This window comes from Balaenoptera physalus (assembly GCF_965194825.1).
Source record: "Balaenoptera physalus genome assembly, contig: SUPER_5_unloc_1, whole genome shotgun sequence".
Classification (NCBI taxonomy): domain Eukaryota; kingdom Metazoa; phylum Chordata; class Mammalia; order Artiodactyla; family Balaenopteridae; genus Balaenoptera; species Balaenoptera physalus.
The window spans coordinates 320,513-334,903 of NW_028126538.1; the positions used below are offsets into that span (position 1 = coordinate 320,513).

General features: G+C 38.8%; 2 protein-coding genes and 1 long non-coding RNA gene across 6 annotated transcripts in view; 1 reads left to right on the top strand and 2 right to left on the bottom strand.

Annotated features, from left to right (window-relative positions):
* LOC309662173 (contactin-associated protein-like 3) overlaps positions 1-13,227 on the bottom strand; it is a 99,124-nt gene extending 85,897 nt beyond the window's left edge. The window contains exons 1-2 of one of the 2 annotated variants that reach the window (XR_014264569.1): positions 13,006-13,227; positions 6,740-6,831 (exon numbers count right to left, since the gene is read on the bottom strand). Coding sequence is in view for 1 of the 2 variants with exons in the window: in XM_082478873.1 (XP_082334999.1) it covers positions 4,750-4,834 (85 nt within the window). In the remaining variant the exon portion in view is untranslated. Of the gene's footprint in view, positions 1-4,749; positions 4,969-6,739; positions 6,832-13,005 lie in introns of those variants that run through there. The other variant, XM_082478873.1, reaches the window with a different exon arrangement.
* The window catches only part of LOC309662171 (uncharacterized protein), a gene marked incomplete at its 3' end in the record, with an annotated part of 175,577 nt that overhangs the window by 115,878 nt on the left and 45,308 nt on the right, over positions 1-14,391 (top strand). The window lies entirely within an intron of this gene.
* LOC309662164 overlaps positions 1-14,391 on the bottom strand; it is a 141,286-nt gene that overhangs the window by 105,810 nt on the left and 21,085 nt on the right. The window lies entirely within an intron of this gene.

Genomic DNA, 14,391 nt, shown 5'->3' on the forward strand with positions numbered 1-14,391 from the left:
ATTTTCCCCAACATGTTTCACTGAATCACGAATGGATTCCCCATTCACCTGCTCCAGGGGCACATCCTCTGATAGGCTCCCTCCCTAAACCAAGGAACATATTACATATGGTCTAATGCCTTTCAGAAATAGGTAGACATAAGTAATTCAATCTAAATATCAACCAAAATACTGACATTTTCTTATTCAGATTATATCTCTTCTTCCTCCCCAAAGATCTGAAAATTCATAAAGAAACAGTAGATTCACAGGGATAATCCTGATTAACTTGGAGGATTCGACTCACTCTAGAAAACCACTAAGCACACTATTGAGACAAAAAGAAGCCTGCACCAATTAAAACAGCAGCAGGATTTTAGTCCATATTACCCAAGGTGAAAACTTCTTTATGGACTGTATTGTCTTAGCACACATGGCATTACTTGAGATTGACTGTGCTCACATAGCAATAGAATATGTTGATGACACTTAGCAAATAATTACAAAGAATCTGTGCCCATTGAAATAACAGGAGTTCTGACAAACAATACCCTTGAGAAGAGACATTTGATAAACACACTATTAGACATTCACTTAAATCAATTCTCACGATTTTATACTTCTTAGCAGTTGTAGCATTATGTTCAGTTCCTCCATTCTGCAATTCATGTATTTTTATACCAAATTCTTAAGGTTAATCATGTTATTGGGTTAGGATAATTTATACAAGTGTCTCACTATTATACGATGTATGTTATTTTTATTTTAAAAGAATAATATTGTGTGATACTATCTATTAGAGGATCATATTAATAAACTTTCATTAAAGATGATACAGTAACACTTTAGCACATAAGGAGCCATTGCTCCAGTGAAGAAAGGATTCAAATCTGATACAAATCTTCAAATTGAGGTGCTAATATATTTGCCTAGATCAAGCACTAGGTATTACATGAAGAGCACATGATGTTTGTCTCCCATGCTGGCCAACAAAATGGGCTTGATCTGCTCCCCCAACCAAGGGCAGAGACCTCTCATACATATGCAGGACATAACAGGGAGGAGACATTGTTGGATAAAAACAAATCCTGATTACCACTCCTAGAACAGTGATTCAAGTTGTGTGCCCCACCTGTAGTGGGCCAGAAATACATCTTTTCTTCTCACAACAAGAAGGGCACTTTTGACAGGGGAAGGAAACAAAAGAAGACTTCTAGAGAAAATTACAAGTACTGAGATTTAACAAGGTGCGGATGAGTGTGTAACACTCACTAAATTGAACCTCTGGGTCTACAAATATCATCACTTACGTCAAATAATCACCATCAACAGCGGCTGAAATGTCTAACACTGGCTTCAGTCCTTTTCAGAGACTTCAGTCCTTTTTCTTTTCACTGGGGAGTAGAGTTAGGGAGGACAGCAGCTACTAGCTATAGCTGGCACTTTACTTATATGGGGAAAATAATTCAGCTGTAAATTAACTTCCAATTGTGTTGTTCCTTAATCGGGAAAGAGTGAACATTACTCCTCAAAGTGACATGCGATCCAGGAGACAGATTTACAATACTAAATATGCAATCAAAATACTGACATTTTCTTATTCAGATTATATCTCTTCTTCCTCCCCCCCCCCCAAAAGATCTGAAAGTTCATAAACAAATAGTAGATTCACAGGGATAATCCTAAAACAGAGAGCTACTGCCCTCTTCCACTTGTGGCTCATGGTAGGAAGTGAGCAAACCAACCACTGTCTGCACAACAACTTCTGGAAAACAGGGCTCTAACTTGGAATCTATATTCTAACTTTCCTCTTGCATTCCATTTAAGAGGATAACTCCATTAGAATAACACTTAAATCTTGAGTAAATACAAAGAGTTCTAGAAGGCAGACCAAGTAGAGATGCACAATTTTTAAATATCAGGTCCTAGAGGATGCTGTCCATTCAACTTGTTTTATCTTCAAAAAGACAGAGAATAAGAGAAAAAAAAAAAAAGCCCATGTTTTTGGCTATTTAGAAACATTACTCTCGCTCTGTGTAGACTCCTCCTGATTTAAAATTTCCCATTAATTATAAAGATTCGTGTCAAAACATGGATAATTTCTGAGATGTCAAATGTTTCAATCAAGTCCTGTATGAGAGTATGTCTTATGCCAGAACCTCACCCAGGTTGACCTCACCCCCACCCCCCCGCCCCGTCTGACTAATTTACTACTGAGAACCAGTTGTAAATAGAGGAAAAATGTCACTGTATCCTTTTGGGGAGAAGATCTTTACCTTTTTAAAAATTTACATACAGTTCTCATTATTTTATCAGGGCTTAAGAATATTTCATTTTTGTTAGTTTTAAAGTCTTGTCTGAAAAGATTACTTGAGTTCTTAAAACACTTCTTAGGAATAAAAGGTTAGCGATCAAAAGACTTGAGCAAATGCTGGTGTTCGTGATTTCTTGTTGGTAGCCTAAATCCCATCCTGCTGGCAAACTCCTCTTTAGAATTTCTCAAATGATGGGACAGGACTAAAAGAACCCTCTACCTTGATTTATGTAGTAACAAATTTCAAATATGGGTTTGAAATACCTTGCTTGTATATACATCTACACATACAAACAAACACCTCCCAAATATTCGAGAGTTAAGGAAAAATCCAATTGGTCAAATTAGCTAATCTAGACTATAATAAGATTCATTCACCATTACTTCTACTGCTACAAAGGATACTGTCAAATGAGATTAGCAAGCAATTATCAAACACAGTTTGTGTACCCTCTATGAATCTTTAAGTCTGCAAAGACATTTAAATATATACTTGACACTTGAACAACTATAGTAGCCATCTTTGCAGTGATCAAGGACTCTATAGTATCTAAAATGTTCTTAGCCATGCAAATTTACATAGGTACTTTTAACTTACTGAACTTTTAATCAGAGTACTAAACACATCTAAATAAAACAGAGGCTGAAAAGTGAAAACTAGCATTGACATTTGAAGAGTCAGCCAGAGACCCAGACGAACTGAGCTTAGAGATATATTCAATTCAGAAAAGGCTATCTGCCTGGATATTCAGACATGGAGCACCTCAGAGCATGTGACTCTTAAAAAAGATGCTCAGTATGAAGAACATGATACCTCTGCGGATTTCAGGGAATAAAATACAAACAGAAAATAAAGAAATATCAAAATAACTGATCTTGCAATGTCCTGTAATCACAACTAAGGAGACAAGAAAGGCAGCACAGCACTCTGCTTCTCTTATAAGGGAAGGATTTTTGAAGCCATGTTTCCTTTAAGTAAGAGTGACCTCTGGTGACTTTTTAATTGCACCTCAGTGTACTATGTTAAATTATTCTACAATTCTTTTATACTAGCAAATCATTTAGTACTACATTTTAAATGTCTTAGCAAAGTGATAAACGCTTTACCGCAGGACCTAAGGATTTCATGTAAATGCCTCCATTTTAATTAATTCATGGAAATTGTGCCCAAAGCTAAATTAAAATTCTGTCTGAAACACGGGGCAGTATTTTCTTAAAGGAGACTAAGGCTCATTTTCAGGAGTGACTCATATAATATGGCATTAAATCAGCTGATACTAAATGATGACAACACAAACTTATCACAGCCTCGGGGCATATATGGATGAATGCTGGAAGGGTAACTATTTGTACAATATGCTTTTCACTTTAGCACAAACTTCCTGGTAAGGGCGGAGTTCCCCAGCCCACCCCACCCCCAGATAAAACTGGATACCCAGCAGCAAGGTCGGTTTCTAACATGCCTACTAGCACTTTCTTGAAATGCATAATAGCTTGCCTTACTCCCTACAACCTGATTTAAAAATTTTTTTGAGGGGGATGGGGTGTGGATGTAAGATTAACGGGGCTTTCTTCCAATCCCTCAAGGAAAGAAAAGCCCTATGATGGAGATTTCAATCTGAATAACACTTCGAAAACTTTTTCCGATTTCCAGATTAAAATGCCTTGAGGTCGGCTGAATCAATTTGGCTAGCATCTTTAGATCAGACTCACATTGCCAGTCCAGAACTGAGAGGTTAATACATCTTCACTGAACCAACAAAATGAGAAACACAGCACATCACAATATACGAGCATGTGCACTTGCAAATGAACCTGAATGGCAGGTTATGTTTTTCCTTTAAGCAAAAGCCTTCTAATTCTGAGGGGTCTATCCTTCTCGTAATTCTCGGGACTAACCAGGTTTGCCGCCTGGGCTCTGCTGCGGAACCTGCCCGCCGCTGCAGCGCCCCAGTTCTTGGTACCCGATTCCGCAGGGCGCCAACTGCAAACATCTACGCTAATGCAGGACCCGGCCAGGTCGGCCAACGATTTCCTTTCTGACATAAATCCTGCAAAATGTATTCATAGTAAAAAGAAATAAATGACATATTGGCATGCTCTTCTCTCCTCATCTCCTGCTATTCTCTCTCTCTGGTCTCTCTCCACCTCAATATTCTCATGCTAATTTTAGGTTTTACTAGAACTTGAGCTTTTTCAATGAATATTCAAAACAACAGCACACAGACAAAATTCACCTCACAGACAAGTCAAAACAGGCTTTGTGTATTACAGACTTGACAAGTGGAAAAACCATTGTAAACCATCCTATCCAAGCGTTGGGACTTTGCGATGTTTTTTAAATGCCTCATTTTCAGAGGCAGACCAGTGATTCCATTTGTAAAATTCAATTTTTTTAAAAAAAAACACGAATTCTCAGTTGCCAGTATAAGTTTTAAAAGATTTGCTGTACTCACAAGTATTCCCTGCTGCTAATGTACTCCAGGGCTGGGCAGACAAAAGAAACAGCATCCTGAGACAGGCTCCCGCGGCGGAGTCCATGTTCACAGTCGCCGGGGCTCCCCACCCCAAAACCCAAGGTGTCCAGACAGCTGCTCTGAGCCGGAGTCTGCAAGCTCCCTCCCGCTCGGGGTAGCTAGCGCTCCCTCCTCCGGGCTCGGCGAACCCGCGCAGCCGGCGGGCGGGAGCCCCAACCTGCAGCCACACCCCCACCCGCTCCCGCCGCGCTGCGAGCTCCACGCGTCCCGGGCGCTCCTGGCGGTGGCGGGAGGAAGTGCGAGTCAAGTCAGTGAAGGTCTTCAACCTGCACTCGCTCCGAATCCGAATCCGCGGTCCTAGCTCCTTCACCGGCAGGTTTCCCACTCTGAACAGCTGAGCAGGTCAGTGGACTTCAGTCTGAGACCGAGCTTCACCACGCTGATGATGCTTGAGGATTAACACCGATGCTAGGAAAAATGTGAGTTTCTTTTTTTTTTTTTTCTTGGTTGAAAAGAACTTAGGACAAGTAACTAATCCGGTTTGAAGAAAATATTTACATGTACTGAGAACTGTTGTAAAAAAGACTGCTTTTGTTTTCCCAAGTCATTTAATGATTCATATTTAAAAATAAAAACCTAAAGAACCTTATTATGGTAATCATTTCGAAATATATACGGTTATATATACAGTGTTATGTGTCAAAATACATCTCAATAAAGCTGGAAAAAATTAAAATTAAAAATAATTAATTAAAACACCGACCCGACTTCTACTATAATGTCAGCATTTTATTATGTATATTCCTACTTGGAGATTTGAGAATTGTGGTCAGCAGATATATAAAACTAAAAACTGGCATCCTGGGAGAAGGAATCTTACTCCAAATATCATCAGGGAAGTGACCTTATGTTAAGTAGGTAAACTGAATACACTTAATTGAAGAATGAAGAGTTCTGAATCAACTTCTATATACTGTATGTGTATTCCTTTCCATTCAAATTCTTTAATACAGTTACCCAAAAGTTCATATTGAAAAATGATGGAATATAAAAGGCGTCTTAAATAAATAAATAAATGGATAGATAAATAAATGGATAGATAGATAGGCAGATAAATAGATAAATTGTTTCAGAGTATACAGATAGAGGCCTGATGGCCCATGGAGGAAGAAGGATTTCAAGATCCATGACCTTGAGGTAAGTCACATGGCCTCCTCTACTTCCTAAAGAGGCCGCCAGCAGATGTAAATGAAGGAGGGATGAGCATGGCATCACTAGGATCAATACTCTCCTAAAACTGTGACCAGACTCATGACAAATGTGCTGAGACTTAGGAACAGTGTCCAGGCATTCTTGCACCATCCAAAGTGATCAGAATATGAAAGTAACTTTAACCTTGAGTAGGGCATTATATGCCTGAGAACAAAGCAGAAAAGCTGTTTTTATTATTTCTATTCTGCAACCTGGGTAAGAAACAAAAACAGGAATAGAAAATGTAAATAGCTTGGCAAGGCCACAGAATTTACAAGTAGAATTTGACCCAAATATGTAGATTCTGATCCCAACTTTCCAGCTTTCTCCACTCCTACTCAGGGCCCCTGGGAATCAGGAACTCTTCCCACCCACCCCATCAATCAGCAGTCCCGGGAAACACTGAGCAAAGCTTGCTCGGAGGGTGCATTTAGAACCTTGAAAAAAGCCACAAGCGGTAGAGTGACCTTCATTTATTAGTCAGACATTTTCCTAGTGCCTAATACATGTCCCAGAACCTGAATATGGTATTTCTAATTTATAAAGCAAATATAAATTAATGATTTACATTAAGTGTCTAATATTTGTTAAAGCCTATACAACAGACAGTCTGTGTGTGTGTGTCTGTGTGTGTGTGTGTGTGTAATCTAAATAAATGGTCACAGCATTCCTTTGAAGTAAATGTTACTATGCCAATTTAATGGATAGACAGACTAACCTCAGAGAGTTTAATGGATGTGTCACAAAGCAAGCCAGACTTGGACCAGGTCAGCTGAGCTCTGAAACCCCTTCTCACTGGCCCTCAGGTCTCTGAAACAGAAAAGTTGTCACCTGCGAAAACTCTATTCAGTTGTTCATGGGAAATCCATTTAAAATGGGTTAGAAGGCGCCTCAATAATTGATGTCAATTAAAACCAAAAAGGGCAATGCTGGTAAATTACTTGAGCAGACATTCAGGATGGATTTTCCAAGTCAGAGATGAAACAGCCCACGAGGGATTGAGATTTGCAGGCAGATGTCCTTGTGCGGTGCACAGCATTGACCACTGGACAGCACTGGGGCTGTTACATGATCTTCCAAGACAAGGGCAGCCCCAGGTGAGGAGGCTTGAAGAGACCAGGCAAAGCAGGGCCCAAAGCAGGGACTTGCTAGCAGACAGCTGATGCGACTCCTGGTTTTACCCCTTTCCAGCTGCCTTCTTTCGCTGGAGACTTCGTGGCTTTGTGCTTCACTTTTCTTGTGTGTAGAATGGTGATGATAGCCAGTCATAGAGCCATTATGAAATTACAGGTCTGAAACCCCCACAAAGGGATGGAAACTGCTGAGCATTCCACGTACCAGCCCCAGAGCTGCCCTGGGAGTTGGTACCCACCCGTGAGACCCCCGGCAGCTGCTCAGCATCTGTGATCCTCAGCTTCGTTGTCTGTTTCATAAGATAATAGAAGTCTTACCAGCAGACAACTGATCCAAGGGTTACAGGAGAAAATGAATGTCAAGTACTTAACACCATGCTCATCCACAGGGCGCTGGATCAGGTAGGCTGATGCTAGAGCTCCAGGCTCAGAGGAGAAAGGATGCCTAACGGGACCGCCAAGGCCTCCAAGCTAAATCCCTGCAGGTCAGGGGCAGTCCGCTGCATTCTGTGACCTGTTTCCACAGCCCTTTGCTCTTTTATGTAAGAAAGATGACAGATAATCAACAAGGACCTACTGAATAGCACAGGGAACTCTACTCAACATTCTGTCATAATCTATATGGGAAAAGAATCTGTAAAAGAATGGACACATGTATATGTATAACTGAATCACTTTGCTGTACAACTGAAACTAACACAATATTGTAAATCAGCTATACTCCAATATAAAACTAAATTAAATTTTAAAAAATCAAAACAAAGCAAAGGTGAAGAAAATGTGTAGATCTAATCTTGCACATTTCTCTAAGTGATGATTCAAACCCCACAAATCACGCATGCGCATATATGTATGTGTCTGCAGAGTTCACACCAAACACAAAAGAGAACTTGAAATCAGCACACGTCACAAATAAAAGACAAGAAATCAACTTCCGATGTTCAGAAGTGTGTGGACCCTCATATGTGTAAGTGCAGACAGGCTGCCTAGGAAAGTATATTCTAAGTGAAACTACACCCTTGGCATTTCCTGACCAAAGTCTTCTGTTTTCCTGCTCACCTGGGAGCAGTCTGTGCACTCAGGATTCCCTACCGAGAAGAGGAAGGATCAACTCACCCCCCCCGAATGAAATCCTTTCTCAATGCTCTCCATAGATCAAAACATGACTCCATTCATTTTTCTTCTTTATTCAGCAGTTTTCTCCCTGTAAATTATTTCTGCGTGTTTTATCTAAATCTGGGAATACATTTAACTTTCCTCTTGTAATGGGAACAGATGTATCATTAAATCCTCTGAAAGAATACTGTGAATAAAATAGAATAGTATTTCTATTAGGAGTCATTTTTCCCATAAGCCCCCAGGCAACAAATCCTGAAGAACAATTATGGAGAGACAGACTGCAGGGAGAAGAATTGTCACATGTGTGATAAAAAACACACTGCACGGTGTCTTCGCAGGTTATCTCTGATGAGCTATGTTCCCTATAACTAGCCCTTGGAAGCCCTGGTTTTAAAAACCAAAGGATTATGCATCTAATTACATAAATCTCAGCTAGAGAATAGTCAGCCTCATATTGTTATCCGAAAAACTAAGTTTGCCTCTTGGTGGGTGTCGAGCCAAAAGACACAACCAAGACAAAGAGTGAGAGAAGGAAGGATTTGTTACTTGCAGCAAGTAAGTAGAACACCAGGGATCTTTCCCAAAGCGGTGTCTCCCCAAACAGCAAAACTGGGGAAGTTTTAAGCTAAGGGTACATGTATATTCATGAAAGGGCTTGGGAGGTAGGCAGAGCCCAGGCTTTAGTTGATTGAAATCCGGAGGATCAGAAAAGGTCAACGCCATCATCCCTTAGGTTCCGTTTGACCTGGTGCTTGAGTGCTTCAGGCTAATCTTTACCATGGAAACAGAACTGGAAGTCTTTACAACTGATACATTATTACTAGTGCTACTTCTCTTGCCTGATAACAGTCAGCATTCTTGTTTTCCCTTAAGATCCTTCATTACTGAGACCTGTTCAAGGGCAAGCACTCTGGCCAGGCTTAGATCACAAAATGGCTTGTACTAAATTAATAGGTGTTCTCTTATGTCCAGAAAGCCATGCCTGGTTTTCTTTCTCCATAGACCCCCTACCTTATCTGCTTATACTATTTCTTTCCAATTCAGCCCATTTCAACCCAGTAGGACTTTTGGGGACTAACAAACACTGGTATCTAAGATAGAACAAACCACAACTAAGAACTTGAAGTATAAAAGCAATACTGCATGGTATTTCCAAAAGTGCTTAATAAACATTTCACAGGATTGTGCATAAACAACACACTTTTTCTGACATTCTGGCACAAGTAGAATCAGAGAGGCTTAACGTTAAAATGAAGTGCAGAGTCAGCTGTCCAGCATTCTACCCAATTCAAGCACCACAGTCTCCAATAGCATCTTGCACACATGTCCACTGATGGCAGCAGCTGAGGTGCATACATATAGAGAAAAGGGAGATTCTAGAACTTCCTTCTATCATATCACAAAGAAGGATAAATTCACAGAATCAACTACATGAGTGTCCAGGAAAAAAAATTCTTTTTTTTTTTAAACTTTTTAAATTGAGATATATTATACCCTTTAAACAAAATTTCTAATTTTATGAAAGGCATAAAAGGTCACAATTTTTCTTTACTCCTTTGGGGTAGGAAGAGGGAGGCAGAGTTGAGTGCATCCTTAAAAGTCCTTTTCTAATTTAAAATTAAAATCAACATCTGATCTTGACCTAAGAATTTTTCTATTGAGGTATAATTGACATAGAACACTATATTAGTTTCAGGTGTACAATTCAATGATTTGACATTTGTGTGTACTGCAAAATGAACATCACAGTAAGTCTGGTTACCATCAATCACCATACACAGTCACAGATTTTTTTCTTTCTTCTTGTGATGAGAACTTTTCAGATTTACTTGCAGCAACTTGTAAATATGCAATACAGTATTAATAACTATATTCACCATGCTATACATTACATCCCTGTGGCTTATTTATTTTATAACTGGAAATTTGTACCTTTTGAACCCCCTTCACTCATGTCACCTACTTCCCACCCCCATCCCCACCCCCCCAGTCTGGCAACCAACTATCTGTTCTCTGTATTTATGAGCTCCTTTTTTTTCTTTTTAAGATTACTCATATCAGTGAGACCAGAGGTTATCTTTCTCTAACTTATTTCACTTAGCATAATGCTCTCGAAGTCCCTCCATGTTGTCACAAATGGCACAATTTCCTTTTTCTTAATGGCTCAATAGTATTCCAGTGTGTGTATCACATTTTTTTATCCATTCACCCATCAATGAACACTGAAGTTGTTCCCATGTCTTAACTATTGTAAATAATTCTGTAATAAACATGGGTGTGCATATATCTTTTGGAGTTAGTGTTTTCATTTTCTTTGTACAAATACACAGAAGTGAAATTGCTGGATCATATGGTAGTCCCAGTTTTGATCTTTTGAGGAAACTCCATGCTATTTTCCATACTGTCTGTACCAATTTACATTCCCACCAAGAGTGCACAAGTGTCTCCTTCTCTTCACATCCTTGCCAACACTTATTTCTTACCTTTTGATGATAATCATACAAACAGGTGTGAAGTGATATCTCATTGTGGTTTCGATTTGCATTTCCCTGATGATTAGTGACGTTGAACATCTTTTCCTATACCTGTTGGTCAACTGTATGTGTTCTTTGGAAAAATGTCTATTCAGATCCTTTGCCCATTTTTAATTAGATTGTTTGTTTGCTATTGAGTTGTGCGAGATCTTTATATATATTAGATATTAGCCCATTATCAGATACATGATTTGCAAATATTTCTCCCATTCAATTGGTTGCCTTTTCATTTGGTTGATGGTTTCCTTTACTGTACAAAAGCTTTTTAGTTTGATGTAGTCTCACTTGTTTATTTTTACTTTTATTGCCTTTGCTTTTGGTGTCATATCCAAAAAATCATGGCCATGACCAATGTCCAGGAGCTTACCGTATATGTTTTCTTCTAGGAGTTTTATGATTTCAGGTCTTAAATTCAAGTCTTTATTCCATTTTGAGTTAATTTTTGTATGGTGTAAGGTAGTAGTCTAGTTTTATTCTTTTGCATGTGGCTGTCCAGTTTTGCCAACACCATTTGTTGAACAGACTGTCCTTTCCCCATTGTATATTCTTGGCTCCTTTGTCATAAATTAAGTGACCATATATGTGTGCGTTTATTTCTGAGCTCTCTATTCTGTTCCATTCATCAATGTGCCTCTTTTTATACCAATACCATACCATAGTTTTGTAATATAACTTACAATCAGGAAGCATGATGCTTCCAGCTTTGTTCTCTCTTAAGATTGCTTTGGTTATTCAGGGTGTTTTGTGGTTCCTTACACATTTTAGGATTTTTTTGCTCTGTTTCTGTGTAAAATGCCATTGGAATTTTGATAGGGATTGAATTGAATCTGTAGATTGCTTCTGGTAGTATGGACAGTTTAACAATATTAACTCTTCTAATCTTTGAGCCACAGAATATCTTTCCATTTATTTGTGTCTCCTTCAGTTACTTTCATCAGTGTCTTATAGTTTTCAATGTACAGGTCTTTCACCTCCATGGTTAAATTTATTCATAGGTATTTTATTCTTTTGATGCAATTGTGAGTGGTATTGTTTTATTACTAGCATATAGAAATGCAACCAATTTTTGTATATTCATTTTGTATTCTGCAACATTACTAAAGTTGTTTATTAGTTCTAACAGTGTTTTTTTGGTGGAGTCTTTAGAGTTTTCTATATATAATATCATGTCATCTGCAAATATTGACAATTTTACTTCTTCCTTTCCAGCTGGGTGCTGCTGATTTCCTTTTTTTTTTTTTTTTTTGCCTAATTACTCTGACTAGGACTTCTAATACTATGTTGAATAAAAGTGGCGAGAGTGGGCATCTTTCTCTTATTCTTGATCTTAGAGGAAAAGCACAGAGTATGACATCAGCTATGGGCTTCTCATATACGGCCTTTATTGTGTTATAACCAATTTGATTTTATTGCACAGAATTGAATCTAAATTCAACCATAAGCATTTTAATGATTATCATTAAAAGTCTTTTTAAATTGAAAACAAGACTGAGAACTCGTAATAGTGCTGGTTAATTAAAAAAATACACCCTTAAGGATTAAGTTTATTCCATAATTCCAGTGATATATTTTTAGGCTGAAGTACTGATGAATGAAGTACTCCAATGTAGAGGAATCTTGAAAATACTCTGAGTGAAATTAGTTAGTCATAAGGAACCATATATTATATGAGCCCATTGATATGAAATGTCAAAAAGGACAAACCTATAGAGACAGAAAGTAGATGAGTGTTTGCTTGGGGCTGTGGGAGATGGGAGACTTGTAGGCTAGAAAAAGAAAGATTTCTTTTTTTGGAAATTGATAAAATTTCCAAAATTTTTTTTATCAATAAAATTGATAAAATAGATTGTGGAGATGAATGCACAACTCTGTGAATATACAAAAAAACAATTGAATTGGACACTTTAAGTAGGTGAATTGTACAGTAGGTGAATTATATCTCAAAGCTGTTTTTAAAAAGGAATACAGAAACTCTAGAAAAACATTGAATCCATTGACATCTACTTTACCACACTATTCCAAATAGAAATGTAACTGAAAAATGGGAGTTAAAAAACATAAGCAGCAATATCCGTTATTTACTGCCATAATAATGCTGTGAATCAACCAGAAACCTCAGTGGCAGACACCACTTTACTGAGCTCAGGGGTCTCAAGACCACACTCTTGGCTCAGCAGGTGTTCTGGTCTCCTGCGCACCTGCCTTGGGGAGGCTGTTGTCCGCTGATGGAGAATGGCCCCATCTGAGATGACTGGACTTGTGTATCATTGCTCAGCAAACAAACCCAGGCACCTCTCACCGCGGTGGCACAGAACTAAGAGAAGAAGCAGAAAAATACAAGTCTGTTCTGATCTTCGTGTGTCACATCAGCTGGCATTCCATTGACCGAAGTAAATCTCATAACCTAACTCGGGATCAAGGGTCGGGAGAACAGATTCTGCCTCTTCAGTGAAAGGAGCTGAAAAGCCATGTGGCAAAGAGGGTGAATCCAGGAGCGTGAAGAATGAGGACCATTTAGACCTCAGTCTCTGCCCAGCACAGGGTATTTGTGATGGAAGAAAACTGAGCAGAAATTAAATATTTGCCATCTGGCAGCTTCACTTTCTCACCATTTTCACTTAAAATTGTATCAGAGGGCTTCCCTGGTGGCGCAGTGGTTGAGAATCTGCCTGCTAATGCAGGGGACACGGGTTCGAGCCCTGGTCTGGGAAGATCCCACATGCTGCCGAGCAACTAGGCCCGTGAGCCACAACTACTGAGCCTGCGCGTCTGGAGCCTGTGCTCCGCAACGAGAGAGGCCACGATAGTGAGAGGCCCGCGCACCGCGATGAAGAGTGGCCCCCGCTTGCCGCAACTAGAGAAAGCCCGTGCACAGAAACGAAGACCCAACATAGCAATCAATCAATCAATCAATTAAAAAAAACAAAAGACTCCTCATTTCCTCCTCTTCCCCTTTAAAAAAGAAAAAAAAATTGTATCAGAAACTTTGAAATATCTTTCTGTTTCATCGTGATTTAGATAATAGAAACATTTAACATTTTTGTAATTTAGCTCAAATAATGGCTGCATAATTCAAGTAGATTCAAAAGCAAATACAATCTAACTTATAATAGCAAGTTTTGATATAAATGCCACTGGATGATACTGTGAGTATGTGACATGAGCTGGATGACTTGCTTTTTAATTATAGGAACTTTTAGCTTTTGCAAAGATAACTACTTTTTAAAATGCTTTTCTAGATGTTCTTGTCTTATCACAGAAATACATTCTTATATGTACATGTATAATTCGCATAGAGAAGTGTTAATAACAACTCCCTACACACACACACACACACACACACACACACACACACACACACACTTCCATTGCTCTATTGTTATGTCATTGACATAACTGATGAAAACTAGTTTCCTTCATGTCCATACACACATTTATAGGATTAGGTTCATTTTCCTTGTATTGTAATTACAATATGATGTTATTCCTCAGCTTGAACTAGATTAAAATTTTGCATTTGTATTTTTCATTTCCATGTGGAAAATGAAATCTTATTTTTGCCTGTCAGTCTAAAACCACTTTGA